A 14705-nucleotide genomic window follows, 5' to 3' on the forward strand; every position below is an offset into this window, starting at 1 on the left:
CTCTTTATGCTATCAGAGTGACAATCCGATTTACTTTTTGTTTTGATTGGCTATCGCAGAAGACACTATATCGACGAAATGCAAAAAGCTGGAATTGACTAATTTACGTGTGTGTTTTGTGATCTGCGTAGCCTTTGTGATCGGAAATTTCTCACGTTGCCCAGTGAGAAGTGACAGGTCAGAAAGACGGTTATTAACCCAGTGAACACAGTAATATAGTAGCAGTGTAACAGCAATGTAACCGAATATAACAGGTTACGTTACTCTGAAATTACACGTAAATTACATGTAAGTTACAATTTCCGACTCAGCAATATAACATGTTATAATTACATGTTATCTAACCGTCACACAACAGTTACAAAGAAAAATAAAATAAAAATTTCATTTTTTTTAAATTATTCTTATCAACAGCACATACTAAATTTAGGATAATTTTTTATTAATTAATTAAATTTAAATTATGTTATTTTTTATTTTATTCTTACTTGCCGCTGCTAGGTTTGAACCCGGGACCTTAGGATGACGAACCTTGTACTCTACCTGCTACGCCAATTTAACTCATCGATATAGGTACTTGTTATTGTCTACATATACCTATATGTTATAAACTGACGCAACTATATTATTTTTTATAAAAGCAATTAAATTTTGCAAAACATTAAAAATAAATAGCATTAATTTATTTACTTATTAATTTCATTGTTAAATTTATCTTTTTCCATAACCTTAATAATTGGATGGAAATTGCGATCTATTTATCACTAATCTTTGAAGCGTTCAAATGATTAATTTAGATGGTTAACTATATAAATCACAATTCTAAGAAAAATTGAATACATTTATTATTCTGTTTTTGTTCAGCACATGATGAATTTAGATTTTGTGCATTTTTTGTGCGCAGTAATTGTAGACAAATCGTTTATTTTGAAAACATTATCTTTATAATAATTTTTTTTATCATCAAATAGATCTGTCATTCAGGATGTTATAATGTTGTCTGATTTCTGAGTCAACTACGACGCATCGTTCCGTAATAACATTGATACGAACGTGTTATGTTACGATTATACAATTTTTGTTGAATAACTGTAACGCCAAAACGATTTATACAGCTATATCACTTGCGTATAACAAATATTACGTAACAGGTTATTTCCATGTCATATAGCACCTACATATCACAAGAATAACAATGTTAAATTAAATGTGACTTCCATGTTATGTTGCCGCTATAAAATGTGTTCACTGGGAAACGTCTATATATATCGTCTATGGTTGAAATTAGTATTAAGTTAAACCAATTTTTAACTAATCAAAAATTTTATTTTATTGACTGTATAGGGATGTCTTTTCTGTAATATATATGATATTTGTAATATATATGTTGTATATGATAATATACAACATTTAAAAACAAATATAATCCTTAAATATAAAAGGTTGGAAAGATGATTTTTAGACGACTATTAGACGATTATGTCATCTATCTAATTAAATCACTTTTTGACTATTTTAAAATTGCGATAAAATGATTTTTGAATTGCAATATTAAATTGATTTTATTATCTGATGTTCATCACAGTTGTGTAAAAATCTAAAATATTGTTTAATTTGATAAATTACACAGATTTGCGAATAATGGAGTTGTGATTGTTGTTGGGAAGCTAAGGGTCATTTCCGAAGTAATTTTTCGTGTAGAATCCGAATCCGAGCTCAGAATTGGCCTGTCACGTCAGGATTTTGAGATATTTGAGGTTATATACACGAAAAATAGCTATTTTGGCTGTTTTTAAGGTTAGATACAGGGTGTACAAAATTTTTTGAATTTTTTCTACCAATTCCGTCATTTAGTACTATCCTTCCCCTTCAAAATGATGGAATTGGTAGAAAAAATTCAAAAAATTTTGTACAGCCTGTATCTAACCTCAAAGACAGCCAAAATAGCCATTTTTCGCGTATATAACCTCAAATATCTCAAAATCCTGATGTGACGGGCCAATTCTAAGCTCGGATTCGGATTCTACGCAAAAAATTACTTCGGAAATGACCCTCAGCTGCCCAACAACAAAACCTCGCAGATCTGTGTTATTGTCACATGGAGAAGTATATCAGATTATATATATAGTACTTCGAAGAACTTTAGAAACAGATATTTTTAGATATATTTTGGTTTGTGTAATGAATATTTTATAAAATTGTTATAATTTATATATTTACTATTATATAAATATATAAATTACAATAAATATATGAAATATTGTCATTATACAAACCCAAACATATATCTAAAGATATATATATATATCTAAAATTCAAAGTACTATATATTATACTTCTCCGTGTGACAATCGTCTAATTTATCAAATTAAACGATAAAAATATTATAATAGATTAACAAAATAAACGTCTAATAAGCCACTAATAAAACGTCTTATTAGCGTCTTATAAACGACTAATAAACGTTTAAATAAACGTCTAAGAGAGGTTTGAATTGAAGGACCAAAAAACGTCTAATTAACTAAAATATAAACGTCTATCACCTGGTCTCTTTGGTGAACAAAACGTTGATTCAACGTCTTTTTAACTAGTAATGTCTCACTGGGTGAGGCTTGCGTTTTGCGTTTGCGTTTCATTGTAGAATCTCTGCTTAGCAGTAGGATCTATAATAATTCAATAATCCCTTCGTCACTTTGAATCCTTCGAAGCTTCAAATATTTGAAGGTTTCGAAAAGTTTTGAAAACAGCCCTTTTTCAATTATAACAGTTTTTTGCACTACTTGCAGTTTAATGCACTACTTTATACTTATGTTTGTTATTAAAAGTTTATAGACTTATTAAGACATGTTTTAGGACAACTTTTACATTTTCTGCAAACAATGTATGCAATTTATTTGCTTAACGGCAAATAGTAACCTATTTTGTTGACAGATAATTATAAAATTGTTTACTGTGATACATGCAATATATCATTTGTACATAAATAATAAAAACTTTATTCCGAAAGCGTTTCTGCATTCAAATATAAATAATAAAATTTTAATAGAATAAATTGGTGTTTTAAATATCAATTGTAAACTAAAAAATAATAATATATCCAATAAGATATGTAGTTGCGTGCTGCCAACTAACAGATATACTCAATACAATAATACATACTATTGCAGTATCAACGTTATACTTGCATCAACAGCAAATATTATTGTATTGAGTATTATATGTAGTTGGCAATCTGGCAATTACATATGTTATTGGCTATATTACTTTTTTCTGTGTATATAATAAATAAGAAGAAAACATATACGTTTGACTTTTCTTAAGCTTTTTATATTATTGAGTTTAATCATAAGTAGATGAGTTGGCATATAAAATGTATTAATGAATTACCTTTGAAACGTAATTTTTTGCACAAACTTAAAAATTTATAAAAATTTTAATAACATTGATACGTATTGCGTCAAAGAACCCTATAAGCACATAATATTATTTAATATTAAGTAATATTTTAAATATATATATTCTTAGAATATTAAGTGTACATTTGTATTACAGTAATATCACAGTAATATTACATCCTATGTGAATAAAGATGTTGCATATTTTCTTACTATTTTATTATTTTTTACGTTTAATACTCATAATAAGTAATAAGAAAACATATATTTTAATTTTTTTCTATGAATTTTTCTGTCATTGAGTTTAATTATATGTAGATAATTTGACATATAATGTATTAATAAAAAAAGTACGTACAAAATTTTGTTAATAATGTGTACAAATGTCTCTACATTATCGACTTCGATCAAATTTTACGAGCAGTTTAGCATCCTCTTAACGTTATTTTACAATTCCGCATGTCACTTAATGTTTAACCTCTTTTTATTTACGAAACCTTCCCTATAAGCGCATAATATTATTTAATATTCTAAGAATATACTTAAAATATTAAATAATATTATGCGCTTATAGGGAAGGTTTCGTAAATAAAAAAAGGTTAAACATTAAGTGACATGCGGAATTGTAAAATAACGTTAAAAGGATGCTAAACTGCTCGTAAAATTTGATCGAAGTCGATAATGTAGAGACATTTGTACACATTATTAACAAAATTTTGTACGTACTTTTTTTATATATTTGGAAATCCTTTTTCAGAATTGGAGTTTATGTATTAATATCAGTTTATGAATTGAATTTCATACCAAAAATTAAAAAAAATTTTTCAGATTGCTCTTTTTGAACACAAAATTTTCTGGCTAGACAATCTTTTTTATTAGAATACGCATACGCTCAATCTGAAAACATAGGATTGTTTCTAAATATTCACTCGTATTGGGCCCAAGCTTGATTTATGCGTACAAGGTCTAAAATTTTTACATCAAGCACATTTTGTTACAAGTCGATGCTAGAAGCAGACAATTATAAAATTTTTTGTCATTTTTCCTACAAAATTGTTACGACTTGTCTTTGTTATTGTCTATACTTTAATTGTGGAGAAGGATTTTTAATTCTGTAAATGCAATAAAAAGTTGGACATTGGAACAGATTGTACAATTCTGTCGGTAAAACAGACGACTTTAGGATCCCCTTAAACATGTTGGAATATTTAATAGTACGCTATTATACTTTGCTTTTCCGGTTTTACATAATTCTTTACATATATTTACAAATTTATTAGAATACAACAATTTAAGTATAAATTAATTAAAAGAAATTATTGACTTAATAAAATAATGGTTTTATACTTATGACCCGTATTCAGAATGCGTTTCTACTCACATAGCACGTAATATTACAGTAATATTACAATAATATTACATCCTATGTGAATAAAGATGTTGCATATTTTCTTACTATTTTATTATTTTTTACGTTTAATACTCATAATAAGTAATAAGAAAACATATATTTTAATTTTTTTCTATGAATTTTTCTGTCATTGAGTTTAATTATATGTAGATAATTTGACATATAATGTATTAATAAATTATTAGTAAAATGCAATTTTCTTTATAAAAAAAGAATTATAAATTTTCCAATAACATTAACACGTACTGCGTCAAAGAAGGTTTCGTGAAGAAGGAAAGGTTAAACATTAATAAAGTGACATGCGGAATTGTAAAATAACGTTAAACATAATAGAATATTCAATAGTACGCTATTATACTTTGCTTTTCCGGTTTCACATAATTCTTTACACATATTTACAAATTTATTAGAATACAACAATTTAAGTATAAATTAATTAAAAGAAATTATTGACTTAATAAAATAATGGTTTTATACTTATGACCCGTATTCAGAATGCGTTTCTACTCACATAGCACATAATATTACAGTAATATCACAATAATATTACATCCTATGTGAATAAAGATGTTGCATATTTTCTTACTATTTTATTATTTTTTACGTTTAATACTCATAATAAGTAATAAGAAAACATATATTTTAATTTTTTTCTATGAATTTTTCTGTCATTGAGTTTAATTATATGTAGATAATTTGACATATAATGTATTAATAAATTATTAGTAAAATGCAATTTTCTTTACAAAAAAAGAATTATAAATTTTCCAATAACATTAACACGTACTGCGTCAAAGAAGGTTTCGTGAAGAAGGAAAGGTTAAACATTAATAAAGTGACATGCGGAATTGTAAAATAACGTTAAACATAATAGAATATTCAATAGTACGCTATTATACTTTGCTTTTCCGTTTTCACATAATTCTTTACACATATTTGCAAATTTATTAGAATACAGAAATTTAAGTGTAAATTAATTTTAAAAAATTATTGACTTAATAAAATAATAGTTTTGTACTTTATGACCCGTATCCAGAACGCGTTTCTACTCACATAGCACGTAATATCACAATAATATCACAGTAATATTACGTCCTATGTGGGTAAAGATGTTGCGTGTTTTATTGTTATATTATTTTTTTACATATAATACTTATAATAAATAATGAGAAAAAAATATGTTAATTTTCTTCTATGAATTTTTTTGTCATTGAGTTAATTATGTAGATGATTTGGCATATAATGTATTAATAAATTATAAGTAAAATGCAATTCTCTTTACAAAAATAATTTATGAATTTTTCAATAACATTGAAACGTATTGCGTCAAAAAAGGTTTCGTAAATAAGAAAAGGTTAAACATTCATAAAATGACATGTAGAATTGTTAAATAACGTTAAACATGTTGGAACATTCAATAGTACGCCATTATTCTTTGCTCTTTCGTTGTTACATAATTTTTTACATGTATTTACAAATTTATTAGAATACAAAAATTTTAGTGTAAATTAATTTAAAAAAATTATTGACTTAATAAAATAATGGCTTTGTACTTTGTGATCCGTATTCATAACGCGTTAATAAGGGGATGCTGAAGTTGTCTGTCTTACTGACAAAAAGATATTAATTACTGTTTTGCAATATCTTTTTATTCCTTTTATAGATTTGGAAATCCTTCTTCAGAATAAAAGAATACGCATTGCTACCAGTTTGTGGAGTGGAGTTTCTATCAAAAACGGGAAAAAAATTTTAATTTGCTGTCACATCATAACAATGTTTGCTTAATATAAAATCTACAGTTTGTATACTTATGAAATTCGTATTCATAGACTAGTAAACAGTGTCGACGAGAACAAACAGTGTCGAGTATCGAAAGTTAGATTTTAGTGCTTAATTGAAACGAAATTGCGAAACAAAAATTTAGGTTATACACGCGTAAAAAGTCGATAAGTAGAGCAACAACAAAAAGTATTTTTTGTTCTCGATATAAAATCCAATTCACAGATAGATATTAATATGTGTACTTTAATTCTAGAAAAGAATTTTCAAATCTATAAAAGAAATATATACAAAATCTCATTAATGTGCACAAATGACTCTACATTATCGATCCCGATCAAGTTTGAGAGGCAGTCCAGCATTAATACGGGTCATAAAGTACAAAGTAATTTTTATTTACATAGTACATAATATTACAATAATATCTGGTATGTGGGTGAAGATGTAGCGTGTTTTGTTATTATTATATTCTTCTTTTTACGTCTAATACATATAATAAATGAGAAAACATATATGTTTAATTTTTTTCTATGAGTTATGTCTTTTTTGTCATTGAGTTTAATTATATGTAGATAATTTGGCATATAATGTATTAATAAATTATCAGTAAATTCTTTCACAAAAAAATTTTATAAGTTTTGCAATAACATTGACACGTATTGCGTCAAATAAGGTTTCGTAAATAAGAAAAGGTTTAACATTAATAAAGTGACATGCGGTATTGTTAAATGACGTTAAGGGGATCCTAAAATCGTCTGTTTTACCGACAATTTTTACCAATGCCTATCTTTTTATTGCATTTACAAAATTAAAAATCTGTCTCCACAATTAAAGTATAGACGATAACAGTGTATGTACGGACGTAACAATTTTATACAAAAAACCAAAAAAAATTTTTTAATTGTCGGCATCTGGCGTGAACTCGTAATAAAATGTGCTTGATATAAAAGTTGTGTAATTAGGTTGTATAAATCAGGTCAGGTCCTTACACGAGTGAACATTAAGGAACAATACTATGCTTTCAGATTGTGTCGCGTAGGCGTCGTAATAAAAAAGATATACATTGATAAACATTTCATGTCTCAAAAGAGCAATCTGAATATTCTTTTCAATTTTTGGTATGAAATTTAATTCATAAGCTGATGTTAATACATAAACTTTAATTTTGGAAAAGAATTTATAAATCTATAAAAAAAATACATACAAAATTTTGTTAATGATGTGCACGAATGACTCTACATTATCGACCTCGATCAAGTTTGACTAGCAGTTTAGCATCCCCTTAACAAAATGTTGAACTGCCCCTCAAATTTGATTGGGGTCGTAGGGATAATGTAGACTCATTCATGCACACTGTTACGTCCGACAGACTCCACGATTTCCCTTCGTCAGAAAAACAAATAATTTACTAAAGAAATTCCGTTTCAACGGTCTCCGATAATTTTTTATGCGTCTAGGATTAGTCTGTTAGAAACGTAATGACAAACATAGATGGACGAAACGACCAAGTAGATAATTCCGACTCTTTTTGAATATTGAGTCAACAAATAATAAATTTTGAAGATAGAAATTCAAAAACAAACATGGGATCTAAGCAAAGTTTCACGTTTCCTCACAAAAAATGAGCAATAAAGTATCTAAACATAAGCAAAAAATAAATAACCGTTTCCTCCATCTGCAAACCATATCGTAGCACGTCTAGCACGATAGAAAAAATTATTTATCTCTTAAACCCAAAGGGAAGATAACCTACGCGATAGGTCGGATCCCTTCGATAAAATTGAAAGAATGTGGGAGGAAACAGAGAAACTTTCGACAGAGTACTCAACGTATGATTGGTCAAAAAGGAAAAACTATTTTTCCAATAAGAAAACGTAGAATTCACCCACCACACAATCCTGAAAAAGAATCCTAGCAATTAGAATATTTGAACCACCTACATCTGGATCCTCCCCTTGTAAGACTCTGTATATATAATACCAAATCTTAAAGAATAGTCAGTAAGAGTCAGTAAGAGTCAGTAATAATAGTAATATAGTCAGTAATAGTAGTGTAACAAACCACGTTCTTCAGCGGCTAACAGCGACCGCGAGGCCCGGCCGGCCATCCGCCGGGCCAAGAAACGGGCGAAGCGTGCCTGTAATAAGCCCTCCACGCCGCCGAGATGACGCGCAGCGATCACTTCTCGTATCCCGTCCGACTCGCTCCGACGAGAAGAGAAAACCTCACGAGCCAGAAAACGGTGGAGTGTTCTCCGTCATTGCCGAGAGTTCTCGGCCTAGCTCGTTTCATTCCCATCCGCGCTAGCAAACAACGGGGGTAGAGCGTGCTCTGTCTCCGCCGAGAGCTCTCGGCAGCTAGCCCGAATCCACACCAGCCACATCCTCTTGGCCCGGTAACTGGCACGGAGTGTTCTCCGTCTCCCCCCGAGCGTACTCGGGGCCGACGCCGTTCCTCGAAAACGAACCAAAATTCACAGAATTGCCGCAACAATTTACAAGAAAACTTCGGGACGCGAGACACCCGCTTCCACACCGCGCGCCCGCTGGCTACCAAGCCCGAACGTCGGGCTCGTTACCGCGCGCCGCCCGCCGCACCGTGCACCGCGGACACACCATCATACCAGACAGCCGATCAGCTGGCTGTCACGCGCACGGGTACTGATCGCCGAAATCCCATCGCGTCTAACACATTTGTACATAGTTTCCCCGCTCCGCTGTAAATATCCGCGAACTTGTCTCTATTGTAAGATAAAAAGAATAAAGTATATCGTCCAGCTACCTATTGCATTTCTTCTGTCTCTGAGCCCTTTTCGCCCTGACCTTTTCCCGACGAGCTAACGTCTCCGCGCGAAAACGGTCGTTACAGTAGTAATAATAGTCAATAATAGTAATGGAGAGTAATAGTCAGTTAAGAGTAGTTAGTTGTGAGTTCAGTTACGTTTAAAGTTTTAGAGTTACGTTTTTAGAGTTAGTTAGTTAGTTAGTAATCATGTAGAATCAGTGCGCAAGTAAACTTTAGTGCCGTTCCATCCGGTCAAGAAATCCCTTTGATTCCGACAGATTTGCTCAAGAACCAACAATGAGTAAGTTCCACAATCATAATTTCTTTTGTTTTTACGTTACTCATCTGCTCCCTTCCGTTTTAATTCTTTAAGACACCCTCCTATTATTTATAAATAATTCCCTCACACTCACACAAACCTGAGGCTCCCGTGTGCGAATCTCAGAATATCCCGTCACCATACCACAACCCTGAGGAACCCTTGTGTGATCCTCAGTTATCCCGTCACCATACCACGACCCTGAGGAACCCTTGTGTGATCCTCAGATATTCCGACACCATGCCACAATCTCGAGGAACCCCCGTGTGATCCTCGAAACGTCCCCGCTCCTCTTGTTTCTCTTACTTATTCCTAGATCAGTTCTCTAAAACTCGAAGATGTTCCACCCTTACTCTCTCCTACGTTATTCTTTATCCTCTTACAATTTCAAGCATCTCTGTTTTTTCCATGTAACAATTTAATAAACCCTTCGTCTATTTCTTTGCTCCGCGTTTACCGTTAATACTATAGAAATAAAAAAAAACCACGACTTCAGCGCTTATTTGTATTTTTTTTTTTTTATTATTTTTATTTGTTATTAGAATAAATACTTTTGTTAATTTTATGTGAAACTTTATCATTTATTTTAATTAATAACGACCTCGCCTATCCCGAACAAAGACTGCACCTGGTCCGATCGCGAGTTAAAGCGATTCAATTCGTTGACTCGAAACTTGGACCGACGGACGTACGACTCGAAAGGGGTTATAGCGGGCCTATCGGCACGTTGACCTATATTTTTGAGTCATAAAAAGTACGTTCGACCCGAGGCACCTACCCTCTCTTAAACTGTGTGCCTACGGGAATTCTACACGTTTTGTTATGTTCTTCCCTGCCTTACCTGTTCTCCCTAAAATATCCTTCCTATCGAATAAAGAGTAAAATCCCATAAGACTGGACGTAACAACACCATTAATGAGATTTTATATATATTTCTTTTATAGATTTGGAAATTCTTTTCCAAAATTAAAGTACACATATTAATATCAATCTGTGAATTGGATTTTATATCAAGAACCAAAAAAATTATTTTCATATTACTCTACTTATCGACTTCTTCCGAATCCGAATCATATATACATACAAGATTTTCAAAGACGGAAATCTATTATACTGAAGCGTCTAGGCTCATTTCTAAAAGCACAGAATTGTTCTTTTTTATAAGGCAATGTGCGAGGTATGCTTGTTTTGTACATACAGAGGCTAAAACTTTTATAAGCAGCAAATGTTTTCACGAGTGTTCGACCGCAGAAATCGATTACAAAACTTAAAATTTTTTAATTTTTGATCGTTTTTCGTATAAACTTGTTTTCACCGCACTCCGTTATTGTCTATATTATAATTCTAGAGAAAGATTTTTAATTCTGTGTAGTCAACAAATAGATTTTTCATTGGAACAATAATCACATTTAATCAATAAAACAGATCCATCTCCAACATCCCCTTGAATGAAACGCACTCTCTGTCTATTGAACGCGCCTAGTAAAATTATTAAATATTATTGCGCATGTTTTGACGCTTGACGTTTTTATGTGTAAAGACACCATATGTAACATCTTTTCGGTTTTAAGAAGTTTGCTTGTCCGAATGTTTGCTTGTTGATGAACTGCGAGTGATAAAAGGAAGAACTGAAAGAAAGCAAAAAATCTCATATTTTGTTGCCATCTTTGCTTATACTTGCAGGCATTATACAGGTTTTTACATCTTAAACTTATTATATGAATTATCGTTATCAACCTAAAGAAAAGAATCTAAAAGTTTAACCATTTAATTGTGTTGATTAATCGGATCGTTTGTATGAATCAGTTTAGAGGATGGATATAAAACAAAATTAATTTGAGCTTAAACTTAACTTTCCGTCAATATAAACAGAATCCTTAAATTATTTACCTATGTTTACATTTCATTAAACCATTTTAATGGACTCAGAAAATTTTGAAAAAAAACATAAATGTTCAATAAAATAAAAACTAAATGTCTCAATCGTTGATTGTACGAATTTATTTATAATATTTAATTCTTGGTTATTTTGTGTAAAAAAACTGTCATTTTACATTTGCTTGGACAAGATTAAATGACCTTAGAATTCAGTTAACAGATTACATTTGTTACATACATACATGTTATATACTTTTAGTACTATTTTACTTTTAATATTTCAAAAATGACAAAAAAGTTATTGAAAAAGATTTTAAGAAAGATTAAAACGCTTTAAAAAAGACTGAAGACAGACATTAAGGAAAATTAATATATTGTACTGTTTTATTATTATTTATTTATGTATATAATAGATTATTATTTGAGTTTAACATTTTAATAGATTTCGTCAATTTAAATAAATTTGAGCCCAATTTTGACAAATGTCATTATTAGAAGAAAAATTTATTATAAATGACTTCAAATTAGTCGCCGTAAAGTGAGATTTTAAAATTGACTTATTGGCAGACTGTAGTCGACTTTAGTCGAGACATTTATCAGATTTCCATCGAATATAAGTCGACATTTAGACTTTAGACCTTATTTGCTTACTGGCAATCAATTAATAATCCACTTAGTGCTGTGGAAAGTTACATATTTATAAGATTAGTTATAAAATCTACAACTTATACTGTTTAGATGTATTACATTAACATACATTACAATAATCATTTAATTTGATGTTCATATAAATAGGAGCCTGAGAAAATGACATTAAAGTTTCTTGCTTACGACTTAAACACTATCACAGTGATACTGTCAAAACTAGATACAGTTTGAAAGTATGTATGTATATATATATATATATATATATATATATATATATACACTGGCGCAAAAAAAAACGAAACAAAATTTTTGACCGATTTTTAGGCAATAATCAAAGTGATGCAACTTTGCGAAAAATCATCCAAATTACATGTACTTTTTTTTCAATTAAAGGGCAAAGACTCTACTTTGAGAATCCCTACGCGAAAGTTTGATTTGTTAAGCGCGAACCTTTTGTATCCCATAAAAACCAAACATGTGTTTTTTAATTGAAAAAAGTAAAAGTTTGTTATCATTTTGCACAAGTTTCTCGTTAAAATCTTGCTAATATTAATTCAGATTCTGAAAGTTCATTCTTTTCTAAACAATTTCAAAAAAAAAAACATGTCGATACGATGTTTTTTGTTGATTGCACGCTAGTTTGAAATTTGCACTGCATTTTAAGGTATTTTAGCGAATAAATATGGTATTTTTTAAATATCATGAATTTTGAGTATCAATATGATATTGCACATTAATTTTATTCGTGTTTAACTCAATCATACCGCCGTCATCAAAGTGACCCGATCTGCACCACGTGGAAAATGACGATCAGATTTTGTACATCATGTGGCCCTGAAAAGGCTGATTTTTTTAAATACAATTTGAACTTTTACTTTTTATGTATGAGTATGTGTATATGTATGTTACGTGTATGTGTGGGTTTATGAGTATAGATAAATGTGATCTTCTGTTGACTTCAGTAAAATTGGTGCATCAGCTATCCGTTATATTCAGATCAGAAAGTACAAATTTCCACCGATGAATTTCAGAGCCACATGATGTACAAAATCCGATCGTCATTCTCCACGTGGTGCAGATCGGGTCACTTTGATGACAGCGGTATGATTGAGTTCAACACGAATAAAATCAATGTGCAATATCATATTGATACCCAAAATTCATGATATTCAAAAATACCGTATATTTGCTAAAATACCCTAAAATGCAGTGCAAATTTCAAACTCGTGTGCAATCAACAAAAAACATCGTATCGACATGTATTTTGTTTTTAAATTGCTTAGAAAAGAATGAACTTTCAGAATCTGAATTAATATTAGCAAGATTTTAACGAGAAATTTGTGCAAAATGATAACAAACTTTTACTTTTTTCAATTAAAAAACACATGTTTGGTTTTCATGCAATACAAAAGGTTCGCACTTAACAAATCAAACTTTCGCCTAGGGATTCTGAAAGTAAAGTCTTTGCCCTTTAAATTAAAAAAAGTACATATAATTTGGATGATTTTTCGCAAAGTTGCATCACTTTGAAAATTGCCTAAAAATCGGTCAAAAATTTTGTTTCGTTTGTTTTTGCGCCAGTGTATATATATATATATATATATATATATATATATATATATACATGCATAACTTTTTTTTAGATCAAAACAATAATTAAAACCATGGATGATAAAAAAGTACGTAGATCGTGGAACGATATTAACTCCGGTGAAGAAATTGTTATTTCTGGTATTGCTGGCAGATTTCCAGATTCGGACAATATGAATCAATTACGAGAGAATCTGTTTAATAAAGTTGATCTTGTTAAAGAAAATCATGATCGTTGGGAAAAAGGTGATAACTTTATTATTAATAATTTTATTATAGTTTTACGTTGCCCTTGTAGAAACTTATCCTGCTCAAAAAATTTGATAGAAATTGATAGAAAGATATAAATATTTGATAGAAATTTAACATGACACTAGATTTCATGCCAGATAGAAAAGTTATAAAATTTTATCGTTCTTTATCGTATCTGAATCAAGCGACTAAAATTTTATCTGAATATACATGACTCCTTTGTGATCTTATCTAGTCATTTTACTGCAGAATATAATAGTTACGATTCAAAAACTGTAAGACTATATAAATTAATTTGCAAGTGTCCCTATACGTTTCTATCAATAATATGTAATAGAAAAATTCGTTTTCTATCGTTGTGTATATAATATGACATATTTAAAGAATATAATACGATATAGAAATATATAGAAATATAGAAAGTCTATCATATATTTCAGATAAACAATCTAATATTTACGAACCGAAAACACACCAATTAGATAGAATTTTTCCTTATCTGATTCTATCGATCTTTTGAACAGGGTAGTGCAACCTTTGATTGATTACATTAGGCACACAAAAAAATTTGTGTCCGGTAGACCAGACCACGATATTCTTATATTTTTGGGGTCACTAAATCTGAATCCTTATTTTGAACTATCAGGTT

The 14705-nt window shown here is 30.1% G+C and overlaps 1 protein-coding gene across 2 annotated transcripts in view; it reads left to right on the forward strand.

Annotated features, from left to right (window-relative positions):
- The first annotated feature begins 12374 nt into the window (after nt 1-12374).
- Nucleotides 12375-14705, forward strand: part of LOC105833664 (fatty acid synthase) — a 52323-nt gene continuing 49992 nt past the window's right edge. Inside the window, exons 1-2 of one of the 2 annotated variants that reach the window (XM_036292781.1) lie at nt 12375-12447; nt 13858-14050. In XM_036292781.1, coding sequence (XP_036148674.1) covers nt 13879-14050 — 172 coding nt within the window. In that variant the 5' untranslated portion in view covers nt 12375-12447; nt 13858-13878. Of the gene's footprint in view, nt 12448-13857; nt 14051-14705 lie in introns of those variants that run through there. The other variant, XM_036292784.1, reaches the window with a different exon arrangement.

Source organism: Monomorium pharaonis, chromosome 10 (assembly GCF_013373865.1).
Source record: "Monomorium pharaonis isolate MP-MQ-018 chromosome 10, ASM1337386v2, whole genome shotgun sequence".
NCBI lineage: Eukaryota > Metazoa > Arthropoda > Insecta > Hymenoptera > Formicidae > Monomorium > Monomorium pharaonis.